This window comes from Trachinotus anak, unplaced genomic scaffold (genome assembly GCF_046630095.1).
Source record: "Trachinotus anak isolate AG129_WGS33_773 ecotype Australia unplaced genomic scaffold, CSIRO_AGI_Tana_v1 ptg000002l, whole genome shotgun sequence".
Classification (NCBI taxonomy): Eukaryota; Metazoa; Chordata; class Actinopteri; order Carangiformes; family Carangidae; genus Trachinotus; species Trachinotus anak.
In genome coordinates this window covers 27,369,953-27,392,836 of record NW_027273853.1, presented here as the reverse complement: position 1 = coordinate 27,392,836, position 22,884 = coordinate 27,369,953, and the positions used below count along the sequence as shown (strand labels likewise).

Here is a 22,884-nt window from a genome sequence, read left to right as displayed (position 1 = left end):
TTCTCTATCATGTAAAACAAAGCTGATTTTATATTTAGGTTGTGACACTGGTAGTTGTATTTTTTTTTTTTTGTTTCCATAGTTACTGCCTTGATGTTGTTGTTTATGCAGGCTCGTTTCTGTGAAGATAACACAACTCAGTCAGTGTGTCAGTGTCAGCAACGTGTGAAAGGAACAACGTGCAACAATAAAAGCAGAATCCTTTTTTTCAAATCGAATATCGAATCTCTGAAGCATCCGCCCCACCTCTGCACACACGCTCAGTCCACCTCAGCCAAACACCACATCACTGTTTGCAGAGCACAAATGTGACTCATGTGGGCGTCTCACTCTGTCAGGGGATCTGCACATTTCAGAAAGCCACAGCGTCTCATCCATTCAATGCTACGTTGATTTCAAAAGCCATAATTATCCAACAATGATGAAATGAGCCTGTTTCTGACCGAACAGCTGAATGAATAGAACATATCTCACTGACCAGCTGTTAGAGCTGCACTCGAACACAACAGGAGGAAACCAACACAAACCAACACAGCTGACACACCCATTCACATACTTTATTCAGGCTGAAATATATCAGCTTCCTTTTGTTTACCAGGGTCCCAGCTCCACTCAGTGAACCTGAAAAAAAAATCTGTCAAAACCTCTGTCTCGTTTAATAGCTGCAGCTAAATTAAACTTTATCATCTCTCCTCATTTTGTCTCGGGAAAACCAGCGTGAAGCTGAGCTGATTGGAAGCCTGAAGAGAGAAAATGTCACATGAAGAGAGAGAAAGAGGCGAGAATCCAGAGGGAAGACAGCCACTTACAACACCTTCTGAGTCATAAGCAGAGAACACAGCAGCTAGGTGTTAAGATTTGTACAGCCTTCATCTTCATCAGTGCACGCTGACAGAAATAATAAAAGTCATTGAGTCCAAAACTACTGGAAACCTTCAGTCTTAAATACTATTTGATATGAAATTATTTGGATGAGCTGATGTTTTAAATAGTAATTTAAAAGATGTCCCTGTGAGCCTCAGATCCTCAGGCAGGAAGCTCCAGAGCTGAGGGGCCTCACCTTTGGTCTTGAGCTGGGACTTAGGAGCAGCCAGCTGAGCCCTGCCCCGAGGACCTGAGGCTGCAGCATTTCAGCAGTGTAGCTGCAGAGCTGAACCATAGAGAGGTTTAAAGGCGATCGGTAAAATCTTCAAATCAATTCTAAAACCAGTGAAGAGAGAGGCTGTAACAGGATGATGTGATCTTGGCCTCAAGTATTAGTTAAAAGCAGAGCAGCTGCATTTTGTACTGAAGGCATGAGGTAGTTTTTTGGCTCAACCCTCAACACAGTGAATTACGATAATTTAACCAAGATGAAATAAAAGCATGGATGACCTTCCCACGATATTTACACTCAGTAACAGTCATGCTGCACGGTTGAGGAGCAGCGGCACTCATTCTTAACGAATCAAATACAAGGCTTTCCTGGCATTTAAAAGGTCCCATATAATATAAAGGTAGATGTGTGTTTGTGATTATAAAGCAGGTCTAGGTTCTATATTAATACTGTGAAAGTATCAAAGCCTCAGTCCACAGAGAAATGCACACAGCCTGTACTCAGAAACTGAGGAATACAGTGAGAAAGACAAGCTACATTTCCAGACAATTAATGATTGATCATGGACGACTGGAGGCATCAGCAAAAAGAAACTGTTTAAACAGGCTCCTTGAGTCAGATTAGTCAGAACTACTCTACAGCTTCAACTGACTCTCTACACTCACTGTTCACGCAAAAAAACAAAACACATCTGCTTTTTTTTTCCTACAAAACAGCTGGACGGGGCTGTAATCAAGTCAGGTGTGTGACAGATGTGCGTGCTTTCACCGCCACTGAAAAGACTGAAAAGAGCTTGTGATGCTAACATTTCATCAAATTGTGAAACCAAACAGAAGGAGCAGTAGAAACCCTCAAAACAGGAAACACCATATTAGCTGCACAGGCGAACACACACACACACACACACACACACACACACACGATTAAGAGTGTTTTCTCTCTAACAGGTTACCACATGTACCTGTGAAAAGTGTAAAGCTGACCACTCTGTGTGGTTTGTTGTTTGTTCTAAATCTGCCTTTGTTCGGCTTTAACCTGTCAAAAGATCATCAAGACCCTTCACACGATTTACACTCACAAGATAAAACTGAAGAGATTCAGTTTATGTCGAGCTCACACCAAACAACTTTAAAAGCCGTTTCCCTGTCACAGTCAAATTTCCACCGTCAGAATAAAATCACGAGTTTAGCTGAAGTTGCGGTTGATCTCGATCATTTGGTCTAAGGTGATCGTCCCAGTTCTGATAAAATCAAACATGTTTAATATTATCCTCAGTTTTTAGTCTTGGCTTTTAGTGACATTCAATAAAACTTTATTGAGCAGTCGTTGGAGAAAGTGTACTTTGGTGTAATTTCAAAATAAAACAGGAAATCATTAATACAAAGAATTGCCTTACATTTTAAGGGCAAATCATGACAATTATAGTGTTGAATAACTAATTTTATACAACAACAACAACAACAACAACAACAACAACAACAACAAAAATTATAATGTAGAATTTCAAAGAGCAAAAAAGTCTGGAAAGACGTTTTTCTTCCTGTAAATTTCCACCAGGAGCATGATGGGAAATAATCTCAAAGTCTAGCAAATAGTGAACCTGCAGTCTTTTATACTGGACACTGGACTGTGTGTCTGTCTTGAGAATATTTGTCAGAAGAGCTCAGCCACAGGCAGCAAGGCAGCGAGGCAGCTGAGGCCTTTACTGGCGACGACTGTTAAAGCGTGTACCGCTGTAGCAGAGTGTCAGTTGGATGAACACTCGACCAGGTTTGGATAAATGTCAACAACAAGCCTGAATGAACCGTCACACAAACACTGGATGTTCCAAGGGCACAAAAGGATGTTGCCGGGCAACCGGGAATTATTTTTCTCTTCTTTTTGGCACAGAGCCGAAATGAATTTATCAAAACATACTAAAAGCTTCTGTCTTTGTTTAGGATAATGCAAGACAAGCCTATAAAAGCAGGACTACACTCGTGTTTATTCAGGACCCAGAAATGCTGAAATGTTTCTATTATTGCCTGATTATAAGACATTAACTCAGAAAATTATTTTTTTCTCCATCAGGACACAGTGATTCTGACACTGTCAACCTGCTCCGACATTCTGCCAAAAGTGTTTTTTCCTTTGCAGACAGTGGTGGTGGAAGCGCCATAAAGCTGATGTCCTACACTGATCATTCTACTTAAATAAAAGTCAAAAAGCAAACAGAAGTAAAATGGACTTGGTGGCCTCTAGACTGTTTATTATAAAAGAAACGGGGTCAATTCAAGCAGTCATTGATGCAGTGTGTTGTTTATGTGGACATGAGTGTGTGTACTTTAAGTCTGCAGCTGTTTTTCCTGGGGTGAATCCTGTAGTCCCAACAAAGGAAAATCTTAACATGACATCAGTGATGTTTTAGACAAAAGTGTAGAAAGCCCTTTTCTGTTTCATCCCCGACAACATCTCCATGTGCAAAGCCACGGTCTGTACAGAGCCCTGACCGCAACCTCATCTAACACCTCTGGGTTGCACCACAGCCTTGAACCTCACTGACACGCTTGTGTTACTGCAGATGAAACTGAGGCGTTAATTCAACTGTATCATCACTTTGGAGGATGTAAGTTTGTGGTGGATTAAACAGAGAGCTCATCATTAAAACAATAAAAATAACATAATAACAGAGGCAACTTTCAGTGTAATGGAATACAATATTTCTTCCACCCCATTTATATCAATGCAATGAAAAGAGTTTAAAGAAAAGCTAAACATTAAAGAAGATTTGCTGCAGGGCTGTTGTATTAGACTGCATTAGTTTCAGCTAGGTGGACCTAATAAAATACCAAGTGTATGTCTGATTACTATGATCATAGAACAACCATGCTTTTGAAACATAACTAAATCCATTGCATACAGCCAGTGGAGTAAACAAGACGATTCTTATTATATTTATTTATAGAAGAAAAGTCGAAAGTTTCCCAAAAATTGAATTGTCATCTACAACTGTAAGTTAATGAAGTTTTTAAGATTTGCAGCTCTGTCAGACGGACAGTAAAAACATCCTGGGTATCAGAGAAACACTGAGGAGGGAGTGGGTGGGGTATTTGGGCAAAAAACTGACAGAGCCACTCCCTGTGTTGTTCAACAGGTACAGCAAAGCAGCTGGACATACGGCAACATGTCTATTTTTGAAAGACCATGTCCTGCAGCCTTAATGTGTTAATTAGCAATTATTTAGACTGTGTACAATCTGGGCACAATAGGGAGCACAAGCAGACACATGGAGGCTTCATGTATCCGACAGACCGGAGCCAAGTCTTCAATCTCCAGAGCCTCCTCCCTCTGGACCTTGAGGCTCTGCACCACGTACACAAAACCACAGCCACCAGCAGGACTGACGGCGGGCGGGCGGGCAGGCCGGAGACACACAAAAATGCTACGAGTCTAAAAGCAGCTCTTAATCTCACCCTTGGAGCAGAGAACAGAAGCAGCAGCAGAGTGCCAGCTGGGCGGCTCGGCCCTTCACACAGAGGGCGGACGAGCTCCACAGTGGCTGCTGCACAGAGGGGCTCGTGGTGGGCGCAGAGACGTCACACCTAAAAATCTGCTTTCACTGGGCCTTTAACTGTGTTCATGAAGAATCAAGGGTTTTGCTACAAACTCACAGAACTGGAGATTCATCCAGTAACTTCTATTTGTTTTCTATTTTTTTGCTGTGGTATCAAGAATAATGGAATTTCATTGGTTTTGGTACCAACTACCAAATTTATGATCTCGTGGAAACCCTACAGTGCACTAGTATAAATGTGACATCCAATGTTTTTATCTAGAGCTACTACTTGTATTCTATTACTGATTTATCTATCGACTGTATTTCCATTATTTAGTCATAATTTTCTCATTGAAGATATCCACACATCCAGATACCTGATGCAGGTGTGTTGGAGAATGTCGTCTTCAGAGAAAGAAAATCCTGCACAATTTATTGGTCATAACATTTCAGTCTCTCCAGACCGTCATCAGAAGTGAAACAAAATATCAAAGGATGGGGAAAATTAGGGCTCGAAGTAAGAATTATTTTCATTATTACATAATCTACCAATTCATTTGTTGATGTCAGAGAAAAGTAAAACATCTCTTTTATGATTCTTAAAGTAGATTCAAGTTCCCGGTTTTGTCCGACCAACAGTTCAAATCCCAAAGACATTCAGCTGACTATTTTAAATTTAAGGTCACAACTAAAGATGACTTTCATCACCATTAATATGCCAACTGTTTTCTCAATTAATCGATTAATGGTTTGGTTTTTAAAAATTCTATATAATTCTATCATTCAACAATCTCCTAAAGCACAAATTCATGTCACCAAAGGTTTTTGTCCGACCAACAGCACAAAGCCTTTAATATAAGACAAAGAACAGCAGCAAATTCTCACATTTGAGAAGCTGAAGCTGTTATAGTTTTGCCAATTTTGCTTAAAAACTGACTTCAACAATTAGCCAATTATTAAAATGTATTTTCTGTAAATCCATTAACTGACGAATCACTGCAATTACATCCCTACTAGCAAGACAAGAAGCAAACCTTCACATGTGAAAAGTTGCAGATGTTTGGCACTGCTGCTTAAATAATTACTGAAACAATTCTTTGATTATCAAAACAGCTGCCAATTTTCTGTTGATCGACTTAACAGGAAATCGGTTAATTTCTGCTCCAGATATTAACTTTATCCAAGCAGATATTCCATTTACAACAATATGAAACAGAGAAAAGCAGCAAATCCTCACTCATCATTTCAGCTCTAGTTATGTCCCTATGAGCCACCACCAGGCTCCAGAAAACTACAATAATGGTGCCTTGTTGTTGACTGTGAGCCAGTTTAATGATTCAAACTATCAGAAGTCATTCTTTTAAATGATCAAGCTGATACCTCATACACCGTTTATTCTTAAAATATATCTTTTCTTCAGCAGCTGTTGTCCTGCATTTTCTATAGAGGGGGGGGCTGACCCACTCAGTGATTCAAGACGACTTTTGCCACCAGAGCGGACGCTGTCTTGTGATTTTGAGTAAGCAGATAATGGACACAAATCGAGGCTTGTCTTAGCTGCTGTAAGCTCCTATTGTGGCGTATAGAGAGCTCTCAGTCTGCCGTAGCTCTGCTGTTGACAAGCAGCTAATGAGCTTAAAGAAGTGAGTGAGCAGCCGGCTGCCACAGTCCCGGGTTGATTTCTCAGGACGCGCTTGAACGGGCCTAAAGGTCACAAAAAGCAACCTGATGACCTGAAAATCACAAGTTTATGACACCAGGAGAGGCTTTTTGTTTTTCCACAGTGAGGCTGAGTATGTGAAAGTCAGTGATGAGGAATCCTCAGCCGTTTCTTACACAATTACCTTTGCACTGAGTTGGAACAACGCACACAAATGCACCAGCTGCTGTGAAACTACTTCTTGCACATCAGTAAGAAAGTTAACAGTTACCTCCCTGATTAGTGTGTGAGCGTGTGTGTGTGTGTGTGTGAGTGTCTGTGGAAACACCTCCCTCCCACACCAAACTGTCACAGCTCTTCCAGTTCAGCCGGGTTATATTTAGTTTAGAAATGAGTAGCGCTGCTGCTGAACTACCGCTGAAGTAAACAGACAATTCATCAACTAGTTGATCAAAGGGGAAAAAAAAAAAAGGCAATTGTGTTGATAAGTGACTCATTGTTTGTGTCTGTTTGATGCAAAAATGCAGAACATTTGCTGGTTCCAGCTTTTCCAGTGTGAAAATTCAGTCCAGTTTTACATTGTGGTAAACTCACCCGTCAAATTACTTTGTTCATTTTTCACTATTTTAAATAAAATAAAATCAAAGTACTTTAATGATCCAAAACTGGGAAATTTTTGCGTTGCAGCAGCAGCATAAATTGCAATATGTACAATATGATACAGAAAATAACAAAAAAGAATGTACAATATTTCAATAAGGGCACAATAAGGGCTGTGAGGGCTGAGGGTGTAAGAAATAAATAGCAAATGAACAACAATAATCAACAACTGTGCAGGGTGTACTGAGGTAGATATAAATAATAAATAAACAGTTAAGGTGCAGTTTGGTGCTGGGCTATACAATAAATCCTTTGTCAGACAGATTTATTGTATAGGGTGATGGCTTGTGGCAGGACAAAGGAGCCGCTGCAACAGGCTGCCACTTAGTACGGCGCCATAGCGCCAACAACTAATCAGTTGTCAGGAAAAATAATCAGCAGATTAATTGATAATGAAAATAATCGTGAATTGAGGCCTTGTGTTTCATAGTTAATTTATAAGTTTGCTCATTTATTAAACAGAAATGCTTCATCTCACTGGTTCCACCTGACTCCCTGCTTTTCTTTGCTTTATATCATTGATATGTCCTGAATATCTTCAGGTTTGAAGTAAACAGACAATCAATTAGTTGATCAAAAGAAAAATACCAGCAATATATTAAGTAAATTATTAGTTAAAGTAATTGTTATTTTATTTTAATCACCATTTCTTAACCATATGCTGCATCTTAATTAGCTAAAGTTGGTTAAGGGTTGCTTGCATTACAGACGTGGCTTACTCCTTAAATTAGAAAATAAGGAGCCTTATTTTACAGCATAATGATTTACAGGAGTTTTGATCCTGGCTGAAAGAACCTTATTGGCACTGGTCCTGACAAAGGGAGGAGTTGCATCCTTATCATTTTCTTGCCTGAACATGTCAGGGCAGCACTCACTCCACCACAGCCTCTTCTGGTGCTGCCTCCGGCTGAGCTGCGAGGCCACCGGCAACACTTCCCGTGGGAACAGGGAAAAACGCGCAGGCTAAATGGGTTAAAACTGCTCATATCAACGTTAACGTTAGCCACCGATAACTATCTGTTAGTCGGCGGCAAGTCTGAACAGTTTGCTGCAGTCTCAGCTGAAATGAAGCGGTGTAATGACCAGGGTTACACAAAGCCAAGCACCCAGCAGCAGCAGGCTTGGTGACGGTTATCTGGGCTAACATCTCACCAGGCTAAGACTGCTAGCAGAGTAACGGCAGCGGTTAGCAAACAGCTAGCTCAGGTTAGCTAACCCCGTTACTGGTCTTTCTAAAAACACCTTCTGCTCAATCTTGCTCTGGTCTGTCACGCCTGAAGGTTGGCAAATTATGGGACCAATTTTACATTTAGCCGCTAGCTAGTCCAGATGCGCGTCGCCTGCACGCATAACCGTCTACGAACTGCCCTAATAAACTACCAGTTTGTTATTTTATAAGTCACAGTGAAAAAACTGACGACAAGTCCAGAAAAATTTTGAGTTAATCCCTAAGAGCTATGTCTTCTAGTAAATTCGGCTGAAAAGTGTTCCGCAAAGCAAGCTTTATTTCAGTGTGAGACAGTTGTTTTTCTGTTGATCAATGTTCCGCTGCTTCAAATCGATGTATTGAGGAGAGACGTTGAAGACAAGAAATATGAGGTGACACGATTCAACAACTTACAAGTCGTGAAAAAGGAGAGTACTATTTGTGGCATTGCATCATGCCGAACTGAAGAGTGAATCCAGAAAACTCTGAGCATGTGTTCAGTGTTGTTCTCCGATCTATGCCAGATTGAATGTGATCTCATAAATCACAAATAGCTGAGATTTTGACCGGCATTTGGCGTGACGTTCTCTCAATGGCAAGGCTAGCGACTGGCTAACTCTGGCAGCTAACGTTAGCTGGTTCGTTCAGCAGGCACACCCTCCTACATGTTCAGCAATAACAAGAGCCTGACCAGGTAACTTACCTCTTTCTTGTCCTGGAGACACTCCAACACCGCCAGGTTGTTGTTCCAGGAATGTTTGGGGCAAAGCCGGGTCAGGTCCTCCCTGCACACCGCCTCCTCTGCCAACTTCCAGCCGGCAGAGCGCTTCCGAGGCAGCGAGGCCCCAGCGCCCAGGTTCCTCTCAGCGGCTCCCGGGATCACCGCAGCCGGCCCAGGACCTCCGGCTGGATTCGGCAGGTTATCAGCATTACCAGCAAGTCTGGCGATAGCATTGTTATCTCCTCGAATTGAATGCACAGACGACAAGATGCACATCAGAAGCAGGGTAAGAGGAACACGTATACAGTCCGCCATCTTCACAGAGCCAGTCAGCCTGCTGCTGCATTCAGGAGCTGTCGGAAATATGGGAACTAGGAATAAAGTTGCAGACGGATTTTTTTTCCCCCCCTTTCTTTCTAGATGGCTGTGTACAGCTCATGAATAATTCACGAATACGTATGGGTTCATACTCTCAGTCATCCAATCACACAACCACCATGGAAACGTGTTCTCCCGGCATTTCAATGACAAATACATTTTAAAAGTTTAAACTATAGACACATATTGAGCTTACCACGAAAGCAGCATGCAGAGGGTTTGTGCAGTTGATAGAAATATGTTTCTAGACTGAACCATCCCATGATGACTGATCTGTACTGAGGGTAATAAAGTAAATGATTTTATATAATGACACTTTCTTTGCCAGATGAATCCGCAGCACATTTTACAGCTGCCAGATGTTGACCCCTGCTCATACAGTCAGTAACATTTAGGTGGATACTGAACTCATCTACAAAACATGTCAGTGTTCTGAGATTTTATACAAATCCATGACATTTCAAAGCATTTTTAGCTTATTGCACTGAGAAAGTGTGAATCAAAAAGTAGGTAACAGTGTGTAAAGAAGGGAACTATTTTTAAACAATTATTATAGCTACTTTAAATGTAGTAAAACTCCAAGGAAATACAAAAAAGAATAAAAAAATACAATTTTAATGAAATGTCAGTTAATAATACTAATACTTATTCTGTCTTTAAATGGTGAATTAATTTCAAAATGTATGATTGACTTTTCGAAATGAACTATTTTTAAACAATTATTATAGCTACGTTAAAATGTAATAAAACTCCAAATACAAAAAAATTAAATGTTAAGAAACATATCAGTTAATTCTATTTCCTTATGTCTTTAAATGATGAATTCATTTCAAAATGGAATTTGTTTCATTGCATTTGCAAATGTATTATACAGCGTTTAATGATAATTTAGAAAATTATCATTTTAAAGAAATTATTATAGCCAAGTTAAAATCTAATAAAAATCCAAGTAAATACAAAAAAAAAGTTTTATGAAATATGTCAGTAAAAAATTATTTTTCTTTATCTCATCTTTAAATGATTAATTCATTTAAAATGGAATTTGTTTCACCGCATTAACAAATTTGTTTCCAGCTTCTACATTTACAGATTCCATTTCACGGCTGTCTTCATTTAATCACAGTACTTTTTAAAGATGTGATTGCAACAAAACAAAGAGTCTACAGCCGTACTGGCAGCAGCCACACTAACACCACTTTATTAGGTACACCTGCACAATCTAACACAATCCAGAATTCTAACTTTGCAACACTTATAATGGCAATTTATTTTTATTTTTTTTATCACTTACTGTAGGCTGTCGTTGGCGTGTGTGACCTCAGTGAACATCATGTCTGAAGTCATTTTTGTAACCTGCAGTAACCATTTAACCAATCAGGTGCTGGATGTTTTAAGATGATACCTGCCAACGTTTTTGATCCCTTAAAGTAGAATTGTACTTGAGATATGTAGAGTGGGACATTTTACTGTCTTAAAATTGTCAGTGCTCTCTGTTAGAAAACCGATGTAACAAGGGCAGTTACTACTTGGTCTCAGACACATCTGTGACATTTCTTGTTATCATATATACACAGTGGGGCTCAAACATCTGACCCCACTTTCTTTTATATATCTGTATATCAGTCAGGCTCTAACTGTCCAGTGTTGTCCTATAACATACTTTTCAGTGAGTCACAAAACTTGAAAGGCTATCATCAATATCTACCTACTCTCATGTTTTTGCAGTATTTTCTGTCCATTCCCACAGGGATACTGAGTTATAGATTCATGTTTATCCTACACTGTTTGCTGACTAGACCTGCAGCAATGATTTGGTTAATCAATCAATCAATCACAAAAAAGCCAAAAATGAATGATCCTATTTCAGTTCAAATGTGAGGAGGTGCTACTACTTTTCTGTTTTATATCATGTTTTTAGACAGAACAAAACTAAAACATCTGATGGCATCAACAAGGACTCTGCTATTTTCTGTCATTTTACAGAAAATCAGTCATGAAAATAATTATTAGTTGTAGCCTTGATGCTAACATCAGAAGATCTCACAAAAACTCTGACGACATTGATTAAAAATAACTAATAATTTTTATTAACTTTGACGTCGTACACAAACAGTTTATAGCAAATATACATATATACAACTTCCCTTAGAAAGAAAAACAAGAAATGTAAAAAGTTCGACAGCAGAGTCCTTTGGCACTTAATGATCTGGTTCAGAGGGAGTGGAAAGGAAAACAAATCAGACAGGAGATGATATTAATGAACCACAGGGATGGAGCCTTTTTCTGTTTGTGCGAAGTGACCATAAAATCCAAACAAAATCCAACATGCTCAACAGGAGGGGTGGGACCACAGCTGGGGTACCTACTCCTTAGTTTTTTTCGTAAGGCTGTTTTGAGTCGAATGTTTCAGAGCTGGAAGGTGAAGTCCTGCTTTACTTTGACTCAGCTGGGATCATTTTGAAATCTGAGCTCACAAAGTTGTTTTAACTGACTTTTAAAAGCAGCTCCTCAGGATCTGGAGGCAAAATGCATTGGTTCAGTCAAACCTGAGCGTCACATGACTTTCGGCAGTTTTGAATCTTAGCATCTTTTCCCCCTGCAGTCTGATTGCTGCACTGCAATTCTGGCATTTCCGGTCAGACCAGGACAAATGATTTTAAAGGACACTACCAGTGTTTCTGCATGTTTTAGCCCAGCGCCTACGAATAATGAACATTTTACAGTATAGTACATTATTTTTGCAAATCATAGCATCAGTTTTCGGATCAATGTTGGATGAAATGTGTCTGTTCTGCCTCTTGGTCTCAAACCTCAAAGTAGTTCAATGTTTTCCATCAACCTTCTGCTCACAACTAATGATTTTCAACCTGCAGGTTTAGTTTTCACACAAATGAACTTACACAGACTGGCAGCCTGCAATGAGGGGGATAAATTCAAAAGCTGATAATATGATTTGGAAGTGAAAATTAACGAGTGGTGACCACACCGAAGGTTTTGCCTGATTTAGCCGATTAACTACAAATGATTTGTTCTCACATCAGGACTAAACTATTTTTCGACCTGTCCTGCTGTTTTGTAGAAATCCTGAAGTTTTCTCTGCCTTTCCAGGCCCTTTCTGTTCACTTCTGTATAATATGAAAATTGATAACTTGCTTGATTTGTGTTTTGTTTCAGAACAAACATTGGCTTTTCTGATTAGAGATGAAACATTTTGTCAAGTATTTGCTGATTCCAGCTACTAAAAACATGTAGTGCTTTGTCGTTTGTGACCATAACCTGAAAGTCAAATTTATGACTAAAAACAAATATTTGAGGAGAAGGTATAATTGGCAGATTAACTGATAATGACAAGTAGCTGGCTGCAGCCTTGACTTGATGATGAATGTGATGAGTCAAGTCAAACAAGTTCCGAGTCTGTTAAGTGATTTTCATACTATACAGACATCAAGGGGACCAGCAGCTGTGGCGTGAGAGATAAAAACACTTTGAATCTGTACAGTATGAAAATGACTTGGAACAATGTCAAGACTATGATTTATAAAGAGCGGCAACATGCAAACACACTGGCACATTGGTCCTTTAACTGCGGGCTCACAACGTTTTCCTCCTCTACACTTGAATCAGACTAAAACACCAGCTCACGTCCGACAGCCACTAACAGAAAATCACCTTGTTCACCTTCGTCGGGTCCAGTGTTCAGACACAGGTGCAGCTGATCTGAACACAGCAGGACATCAGGCGACTGATCAGCTCCTAACATGGGAATAATTTGACCTCAGACTCATGTAAACACCATCGTGTTCTGTGTATGGGAGCACAGTGCAGCAGAACCTCAGTATGTCTAATTAACACACATCTGACGGAGGTGTTGTTTGGCTTTCTGTGCAGGTCAAAGGTCACCAGTTGCAGTAATGTGGATGTTAGGTTTAAAAAGGAGAAACTAAAAGGTAGAATGAAGAATCTGAAATGTTTCCACAGGCTGATCCCTCACACTAAAGTTTTTTTTGTGTGTAAACGTACAGATAAAGGTTTAGCAGCATTTGATTTCCAACACAGTCTGGATTCTGTTCTTGTGCTCAGCGACTGTGTCTGGGTTTCCTCCTCTGGTCTCTGGATGAAACCAGCAGCTCACACGTCCTCGTTCACTCCCACCTGTAGAGCTTTAGCATCTTCTCGGTCAGCGAGGCCAGGTAGTGATCCCCGTTCACCAAGAACGGGCTGATGTCCAACACCGGGAGGTCGGCCGGAAGCTTCTGCAGCAGAGAGCCGCTGCCGGCGTCCCACACCTGAGGAAGAGGAAGAGGAGGAGGAAGAGAAAGAAGACAGACAAAGACAGGAGAAGGACAGAGAGAAAGAGGAGTAAAAGATGAAAATGAGAAAGAGGGAGAGAAATAAGATGAGGAAGATGACACAGTGGAAGAAGAGGATGTTTATAATGTTGTTAGGCAGCAGCAGCAAACAAACAAGAAAACACAATGTGCTAGGCAGCTTTGGGCCATTTAAAATAGCATAAATACATAAACTAAAATAATCTTATTTAAATTTAATTGAATGATATTGTTAATCCAAACTGAAATAAACTAAAATACACAAAAATAAATCAAGACTTCAGGTGGAAACTTCGGGCTTTTTAAATTGAGAATAAACAAACACCAAAAAACAACGAAAGAAATTAATGAACAAAAAAAAATAAATAAATTAATTAAAAAACAAAATAAATTAAGACTGAATAAAAGTGAAAATAGAGATAAGGGAAATTAAAACATAAAATAATTTAAATGAAGATTAAGCATTTTAAAATTACAAAAAAAATACAAAAAAACCACCCACATAAAATAAACTTAATGAAAATCAAATAAAACTAATTCAAATAAAATAAAAGGCAACTTTCTGCTCTTTAAAATAATAAATAAATAAACCATAAAGATGATATAAAATATTTCATGACACAATAAAATAAATAATTAAAATTTTAAGAAACAATAGACTAATAAGATGAATTTGACTTAATTCAGGTTTTCTGCTGAATGTGGCGCTGTAGCACAAACACAGGACTCAACCTCACTGACCTCTATTAGTGCTGCACATTACATTATATTACATGTCACTGCTCAACTACACCCACTGATCCTGGTCCCCCACGCACGCACGCACGCACACACAGGACTGACCATGGTAGAGTTGGAGGCCTCGTCCCCGGCACAGACCAGCGTCCCCCCTCCGTCTGGACTCTTGAAGACGGCGTTCTTGGTGAGCAGTTTACAGGACGAGCCGGCGCTGAACGTCTGCACCGGAGAGCAGGAGCAGCTGGGAAGCTGAGTGGAGTCCTGCTGAGGCGTTCGGTTCAGAGCCATCAGGACGCAGCGCAGAGACGGGTTGGAGCGACCTGCAGGAGAAATGAAACGCTTCAGACCAGCTGACCTTAAAGGGCCATATCTTACAGCTTCCTGTGTTTTATCTGAAGTGTTGATATCAGAAGATATATTTGTGGTTTTAAGAACAAAAAAACATCTCAGTGTAGTTTTACATCTGCTCTTCTGTTCTGATAAGCATCATATACAGAGCCGTCATTACTATTATCTCTTAGTAAAGAGGTTCGTATCCTCTGAGGGTCAGGAGCTTACCCGGCCTGTATGTGACCAGACAGTGACGGCTTTCTGTCTCCACCTGGATGTCGGTGCAGCCGGCCGTCTCCAGCGGCAGCATGTGCGGTCTGTATGTGGTCTCATTGACCTGCTCCCAGAAACACCCACCCTCCAGGGACCCTGCGATCAGCCCGCCACAGGGGAACGAGCTGGATGCTGCCCGCGGGACGTAGCACAGAGACGCTACCGGACACCTGGGAACATCAGAGAGTTTTAGCTCTCAGGAAGAACAAGGGACAGCTTGCAGCTTTCAGTTGTATACGTACGTGGTCCATTTCCAAAAGGCTCCTACACAAAGTGTTGTGCGTTGTGTTTTAGTGTGTGGGTGTGCGTCTGTGTGTGTTGTGTACCTGGAGCGAAGCGGCTGCAGCTCCTGCACGTGTGTGCTGGTGTCTCTGGTGTCGTAGACGAGCACCGAGCCGTTGCTCAGACCAGCGTAGACGTAGTTACTGTTGTCCAAACACCAGCAGCAGCTCCACACTGGTTTACCTGCATTATAGGTCTGAACCACTGTGTTGGTCAGCAGACTGTAACACACACGCACACACACACTCATCATCTCTGTGGCCGGGATTTTAGAGGTGAGACATTCGACCTGATGTTCCTACTTTGTGCTGTGTACCTGGTCAGTTTGATGGTGTTGTCCAGAGCAGCCGACAGCAGCAGGCTGTCGTTCTGTCTGTTGAAGGACAGACCTCGGATCTGTTTACTGTGGATGGGAACATAGTGACTCGCCTTCATGTTCACCACACTCACCTTCTTCACCCCACAACCTGAGCAGAGGAGACAGAAGAGTTTCCTGTTGAGAAGGTGAGTTAGAACAGAGGAGGAGAGTCTTTCTACACAATATTCTCTTGAAATTGCTGCATTTTATATTGTTCTCCATTAAAATGAATGAATCACGTTTTTGAGGCAACTCATGAGACTTTGCATACGTCAGGCCTGGTGGATAAAACGCAAGTAAAGTTCCAGAGTTCCTGAAAAGGCTCCTGTTTTCTAAATACACATTTTGGCCTGAAGGAAAAAGCTTATCGTGTCTATTGTTAAAGGTTCGTCCTCTGGAGAACGGGAATGTGCTCCATAAGTTTCATGTCTGTCCAACAGTTGTCTAGACCTGTAGCTCTGGACTAAGGTGTAGAAAACAGAGGGCATATATTCTCAGGCCTTGGGCGTAAAGAAGGAAGACTCACCAGGCACCAATGTGGCTTGAGGGGAAGGCTGCGAGGCCAGCAGGCAACTGAGAGGTTCACAGTACGATAAAACCCTGCAGCCTCCGGCCTGAGACACTAAAACTGCCTTGGAGAAGCTGTACTGAGCCGTCCTGGAACCATCGGCCCTCTGAGACATACTGAGGAGAGAGGTCGACCCCGAGAAAGTGGAAGAGGAGGAGGAGGGAACTGAGCTTCTACCAGCCTGGGCTATCAGAGCCCTCAGCTCCTGCACAACCGGGGAGAGAGGAGGGAGGGTTTTAACCAGAGATTCATCCTCTAACATTTCTGCAACTTGAACGGACAATAAACTGAATCAGGTCACTGGACATCCTCAAAGCTACAGAGTCCAGTATGTGCCAGGTTTTCAGCAGTTGATTATAATCAGTTGATTAATTAATGGATTTAAGAAGCAAAAAGAGTTTTGCAAAGTCTTTGAAATTACAATGTCCAGAATTAATAATTGGCGCATTAATGATAATTGTAACCTTTTTTTTTTTTTTTTTTACCAACAGTTGTTGTATTTTAAATGCAAAAGTGGTTGAATACACTACAATTTCACCAGAGTGAAAGGCACTGAAGTGACCTGTTGGTATCAACGTAGAAAACATCCAAATATTTAAAAAGAGAATATTTCTTATAATGAAATTGATTTAATTACAACTAGAAACAGAAAATAATTGAACTCAAATCAATGTGAGGAAATGAAAAAATAAACTGTTGTCGCTGATACCTGCAACTCTTGTTCCACTTTTCCACATTTGTTAGTGACGACCTGCAGTTTGAGTTTGTACTGAGCTGATTCCAGTTCTGCCTTCCTCCTCAGGGACTGCTCCTGCTCCAGAGACCTACACGCACGCACGCACGCACGCACGCACGCACGCACGCACGCGCACACGCACACACACACACACACACACACACACACACACACACAGTGAAACAAAGGGCAGGTCGTGTTGGTCTTTTAGAAGCAATATGACAGATGACTCAGTTATCACTAGCAAAATAAGAAATAATATAGGAACAATAACTAACAATAACTGTTGCTGATTAACTGAAGACGTGTGTATTCACCACATATGTTCATGACCAACTTTCAAACTGTAGTTCACATTAGCCCCAAAGGAGGGCGACATCAGGTCAGTAAACATCAGCTTGTTGATAGAAAGTGTCACACACTCAGTGGGTTTTTAACAACACAAAAACTGATTGTTTGGATAACAGATATTTCTTTGTGCACAGATGACTAAACTTTTAACTGCTGTATTCTGACTATTCAGCGATAACAGAGATAGTTCTCTCAGTGACGGGTCAATGAGATAAACTGAACTTCTTCATCCTCCAGATGCAGTGCGTTGGCAGAGAAGCAGAGAAACTGTCCCTCACCTCTTTAAGCTCTCTTGCTCAGAGTTGTCCAGCGCTCTCAGCTTCGGAGCGTACAGCAGCACGATATCTGAACGCTTCGCTTTCTTGTTACACTGAGGAGAAATAATGGGAACAACCGGCATCTCAGTAAACACAAAATCATCGAGACAATGTGTGTATGGCTGCAGGAATAATCCTTTAATCATCAAGATCACCATTTTAGCCTCAACAATGTGTTAAAGGTCCCATATTTTACTGCCAGAGGAAAATACAGGCTGTGTGCATTTCTCTGTGGACTGATACTTTGACAGTATTAATACAGAACCTAGACCTGCTTTATAATCAGAAACACATGGACTTTTACCTTTAGACTGAATGGCGCCTTTAAACTTTATTTAGCTACGAGATGTTTGTTTTTTGGCCGCCTGTTAAATACAGTGACCATGCTGACCTGTGGACATTTGGCGGCCGGGCCCTGAGCTTTCAACCAGCGCTGGATGCAGGTGAAGCCGAACAGGTGTCCGCAGCGCAGGGCAGACAGTCTGTGCTCGCCGGCTGTCGTCCACGCCTCGAAGCAGATGGTGCAGGTGTCGCCTTCGCTCTCCTCACTGTGAGGCACCTGGGTGGAGGCCGAGGCTTCTGAGACCAACTGCAGACGGAGATGATGACAGTGAAATCCATGTGATACTAAAAAGCCTGGGACACATGTAACAACTGAAACTACAGGTTCAAGATGAAGAGAAAGTGACACAAAAATGTGAGTTTAGGGCATTCAGACTACATGACTACTCAGCAGTGCAGCAAAAGTGGAAAAGTAGTTCAACTATTTTTGTAGGAGTGCCCTGCAATATTTCCCAGAGCCCTGACCTGTCAGTCTAAACTAAAAGCACTTACCTGTAAACTTTATATTAGATTTAAAGTGGTGTAGTCTTATTATTTCCCTTTATACATTTGTTTTATCTTCTGCTATTGACTTTTTTAAAATTATATTATTTTAATTTGTTTGGTTTCTTGTTTTTTTTGTAGCCCCACACAATTGTGAATGGCAACGGTCTTTTAAAGTAAAATAAAGGCTGATAAAGTTGTATTGTATCAGTCTGAAGTTTAGTGTCAGTACAAAAGTTAAACAGCAAATATTCTTAAAACCAACTAATATTCTTAATGAGCAGGTTTTGGTCATAATCAGCTCTTCGTACTATTAAAAGTGACTATCTGCCATTTAAAGCTTCTTCTAGCCAAAGAATAAGACAAAGTTCCTGTTTTCTGCATCAAGGTATTGGACATGAATGTGATAAATGCAACTAGAAAGTGGAGCAAAAGTTTGAATGTTACCTGGACGCCCTGATGTTGAGCTTCTGTCCTCTCATTGGCTGCAGCTGAACCAGAATCTGAGTCTGACAGAGAAAATACACACTGGACTCAGAGTACCACAGTCAAACATTAAATATACATAAACCCAATGCAACTTAATTATAAAACCCACATCAGACCATGACAACAGTGTTTTCAACATCAGAGTCTGCACTGGTTTGTAAAAACTTGGTACGTGAATTTTAGTCAGACTCACTAGTTGTACCAACATCCTGTGGTTGTGTGTGATGGGTGGAGGCACTGGGGTGAGGACTGGTAGGCGGGGCGGGGTCGACAGGCAACACAGGTGCAGACGGGCCCTCTTCATTCCCCTCGTCCGCCACCTCGTCTTCCTCGTCAGACTCGCTGACCTCTGTGGTGCTGCCGGACTCCGGCTCCACCACGCTCGCAGCCGGCGCTCGGAGCAGGAAGTCGGGGAAGCCTCTGGAGGGTGCTGCAGTCTGGCTGGGGTAGTGCACCCTGAGGCCCTGCCTGGAGCACCACACACACACACACACACACACACACACAGGTTGAACACATCAGGAAAATGTACGACAAAATACAGAGGAGAATCCAGGGTCGGAAACTTGCTAAGAAAGCTCACAGCCCACAGAAGCTACATTTAAATATATCATATATATTTATTACTGAATTTGGAAAAAGCTGTGCACACAACACTGACATATCATCACCTTTCAAGTCAATATTAAACCTGTTAGCAAACAGCTGCTTGAATCTAAGTTCAGTGTTCCCTCTCTTTCAACTCTGTGTTTGGTCTCCACCAGCTCCTGAGGGAAACAGCTGGCTCTCTAGCTGCTACATGCTCCACTGTGTTCACCTGCTGCTCTCTCACTGTGTCTGTGGGTGGTGGACAGTGGCTTGTTACAGATGTTTCTTTGCAGAAAGTTGAGGGGAGTTGCAGGTTCATCAGAAGTGATGGCAAGATGGCGCTGTGAGAGAGGCAGTCTGATGCAGCAGCTAACCAGCTGTTAGCACTTTCTCAAAAAGCACTTTTCCCTGGTGCTAGACCTGTGATCCCGGGCTGCAGACCTCGATCATATATATGGTACTGGTAACTAAGAAGGCAACTCCATCTGGCCCCAGTTACTTAAGACCAGTTTTACTTATGTCACATGTCATGAAGGTACTGGACAGACGGGTTCTAGTCCACCTTGGACCACATGTGAAATCTGCTCTAGACTCTGCTCACTTTTCTTACCAGCCTAATATGAGGGGTGGACGTTGCTGTCATCTACCTGCTTCAGCGTGCTGACTCACACCTGGATGGTAGTGGATTTCTCCAATGCTTTCAATACCATCCAATCACTCAGGCTTTGTGAGAAGCTTCTCAGGATGGGTGTCAGCGGGGCTACTGTCTCCTGGATCTCTGACTATCTGTCGGACAGGTCCCTGTTTTTTTTTTTTGCATGGGGAAATCCTGCGTCTGAAGTGATGGTTAGTAACACAGGAGCACCACAGGTGGCTGTCCTGTCTCCATTTCTGCTTACTTTGTATGCCTCAGATTTCCAGTTCTGAATCGCCACCTCTGCAGCAGTCGCAGTGGGAAATTATTCCGACCATTCACCCTAACACTTTGACCCTAGCAGCTCACTCCTGTGTGACAGGAGAACACACTGCTGCACTACACTCTGTACATAACGTCTATATTATACTTTGACTGCTGTTATTATACACTGTCTTTTTGCACAGTTCCTATTGCTTCCAATCTTTCCACCACCCTGCTGTTTCTGATGGACAGTACCAGTCAAAAGTTTGGGTACAGTGTATATTGCATATAGATTTTTTTATTCTTGTTCTTATTCTTATACATTGCTGTTTTGGTGTTTATATTGTCTATTTTGTTATTCAGTATCTATCTGTCTATCTTCACATTGTAGTTTCAAATATTGTTATTGTGGTTCTAGCAGTGTACTCAGTGTAAAACACATGAAGCAGAAAACCAAGTCTTCTTTCTGGATTAATTCTCAGTACCTGAGTCTCCTCCGTATCGGCGCCCCATGAGCTGCTGATGGCGTAGCTGCAGTCCTGCCCACCGCCCTCTGACTAAACGCCCAGGTTGCAGGGAGCCTGGGAGGTGTCCGAACTGATGCCTGTCCTACTTCATTGTCACCATCATCTTCGTCCTCGTCCACCTCGGTGCTGCTGCCGGAATCCAAGATGACCAGTGGTGTGCTGGCGTCCCCAGCCTGGCCTGCAGCAGCACCCTCTGGCTGCCTGCTGGCTCCTACCTGCATCTCCACAGGGGAGTCTACCTCCATGGCCTCCATCTGTACAGTTGGAAACAGCAGAGGTTATATTGTCAGTATCTGCTCTGACAGCACGTCATATCAGAACGGCCGCGGGTTAAATTCCCTCTTTGTTCTGGGCTGTCCATAGAGGTGAACAATGGTTTTGAGTTTCTTTTGACATTTGACTGTTATCTTATAAAGTCAGCTGTGGCCTTGCAGCATCCCACATAAGTGACCTCATAAACCTATATGTTACCGTTCATAACCAGAGGTCCTCAGTAGTGGCTTTGCTTGACCTTCCTTCCTAAAAACTTATTATTAGAGGTGACAACATATTTGCAGGCAGGGTTTTGGATGAGAATGACAGATTAGCTAGTTCTGCAATTGATTTTAAGATATAGATTTTATGTGTTTTCATGGAGGTTTTTGATTTAGCCACTGTTTGTATGGCACAATATTTTACGAATGGATTATACACCTTTATTTGCTGTATTACTAAATGTTTGTTACACTGTGACTTTTAACCTTATGAGATGTGGTATGTAAATAAAGATAATTATCATAGTCTTAAGCACTACTCCTGCCACTATTTAACACACTCTCTTAAAGCTGTAGTCCAGATTTCTTTCCCAATATGATAATGTTACACAAGCACCTTTCAGTAAACACCATGCCGTGGAGACTCCAACTGGCTGCACAAATTCAGCAGTTACACAACCTGCAAGTTGTGCTAACCAACTAGCTAACGTTGCCATGATCTCACTGAAATGTCCAACAAAATGCCTTTTAAATGTATCGATCTACCTCTAATCTGTGACGGTAAATACCTCCCGGTGTGATCCAGCGACAGGTGACGCGTTCTCCGGCTGAGCACCGAACTACAGCCCGAGGTCACCGAGGCCTCCGAGCAATACAAGCTAACAGTGGCTCCTTTTACTCAGTTCAAACTTTAATCCACTTGATTTTGATGTCAGTGTCATGTCAACACACATGTAATTTTACAAATTAACACAGGGAAATAAATGTATTTGTCATTTGCTGCTTTTATCTCCTGGTAACCACGGGCGGTTGAGCTAAAATTAGCATTAGCATTTGTGAGGTTGTGACACACAATTATTAGGTTCTATTGCGATTTCTTCGAGGTGAGTACACGCTTAGCCATCACCTGTGTTGTTATTGTCCCATATAAGTTTGAACATTAGTCGGCTTGACTGAGTCGTCGGCGGAACGACTCGGCTGAGAGGGAACCGGAGCAGCGGCGCGGTCGGGAGCAAACACCGACCTGTCGCGAAGTGCGGGTTTAACAGTCGCCGATCCCGCGCTGAAACACCGCAGCAGGTGACAACATGGCTCCGCGGGAAATGTGCTGATCGAACGGCTCTTGCTGTGGAGGGTTTGTGTGCCACCTCCAGTCCATCCAGCGGGGCAGCTCCAGTCAGGACCGCGGTCGGGGCTCGAATCTCCCGGCGCCAGTGCGCTCTGCCCGCCCCCATCCGGCCCCGACGTCATCAGCGAAGATCGTGTGTTGCCACGATGAGCGACTCCGTCACTGTTTCACTGGACCACGACTGCTGGACCACTGCTTCTGATGTGCTGGTCTCTTTTTACATACATCATTTATCACCACACCTATAGTTGGCCGTTAACTAAAACTAATGCAATATAATACAACATCCCTGCAATAAATCTTCACTCATGAAGGTTATAGTGTTTAGTTTTCATTTTGGAGGGTGAGTATCTGCAGACCAGCCATCAAAATCCAACCCTGACGCCAAATGTTCTGTTTGAGTTTGGGATTCAGTGT

The 22,884-nt window shown here is 41.9% G+C and overlaps 2 protein-coding genes across 9 annotated transcripts in view; both read right to left on the bottom strand.

Moving 5' to 3' along the window:
- glg1a (golgi glycoprotein 1a) overlaps positions 1 to 9,226 on the bottom strand; it is a 31,344-nt gene extending 22,118 nt beyond the window's left edge. For all 6 annotated transcript variants that reach the window (XM_071459342.1, XM_071459364.1, XM_071459365.1 and 3 more), the window contains exon 1: positions 8,862 to 9,226. In XM_071459342.1, coding sequence (XP_071315443.1) covers positions 8,862 to 9,194 — 333 coding nt within the window. In that variant the 5' untranslated portion in view covers positions 9,195 to 9,226. The remainder of the gene's footprint in view (positions 1 to 8,861) is intronic.
- Positions 9,227 to 11,321: 2,095 nt separating this feature from the next.
- Positions 11,322 to 22,601, bottom strand: rfwd3 (ring finger and WD repeat domain 3). Of its 3 annotated transcripts, none has more exons than XM_071459310.1 (13): positions 22,363 to 22,559; positions 20,824 to 21,119; positions 19,046 to 19,320; positions 18,811 to 18,872; positions 17,930 to 18,127; positions 17,500 to 17,591; positions 16,844 to 16,958; positions 16,093 to 16,339; positions 15,525 to 15,675; positions 15,253 to 15,429; positions 14,882 to 15,096; positions 14,429 to 14,643; positions 11,322 to 13,543 (listed from the first exon to the last, which is right to left on the bottom strand). In XM_071459310.1, exons 2-13 carry the CDS (start codon positions 21,117 to 21,119, stop codon positions 13,400 to 13,402), a joined length of 2,187 nt encoding a protein of 728 aa, XP_071315411.1. In that variant the 5' UTR covers positions 22,363 to 22,559; the 3' UTR covers positions 11,322 to 13,399. The 3 variants fall into 3 exon arrangements, with proteins under 3 accessions (XP_071315411.1, XP_071315400.1, XP_071315418.1); XM_071459299.1 differs by having other exon boundaries at positions 13,269 to 13,543; positions 22,487 to 22,601; XM_071459317.1 differs by having other exon boundaries at positions 13,269 to 13,543; positions 22,246 to 22,386.
- Positions 22,602 to 22,884: the final 283 nt, after the last annotated feature.

What these genes read in the sequence shown, in the direction of transcription:
- rfwd3 (XM_071459299.1), bottom strand. Translation starts at nt 22,573, where the DNA reads ATGGGGGCGGGCAGAGCGCACTGGCGCCGGGAGATTCGAGCCCCGACC. An exon ending in ACAGGATGTTGGTACAACTA is followed by an intron (nt 18,873 to 19,045) that starts GTGAGTCTGACT and finishes TTTCTCTGTCAG; the next exon opens with ACTCAGATTCTGGTTCAGCT. An exon ending in TCAAGCCACATTGGTGCCTG is followed by an intron (nt 15,676 to 16,092) that starts GTGAGTCTTCCT and finishes TCCTCTGCTCAG; the next exon opens with GTTGTGGGGTGAAGAAGGTG.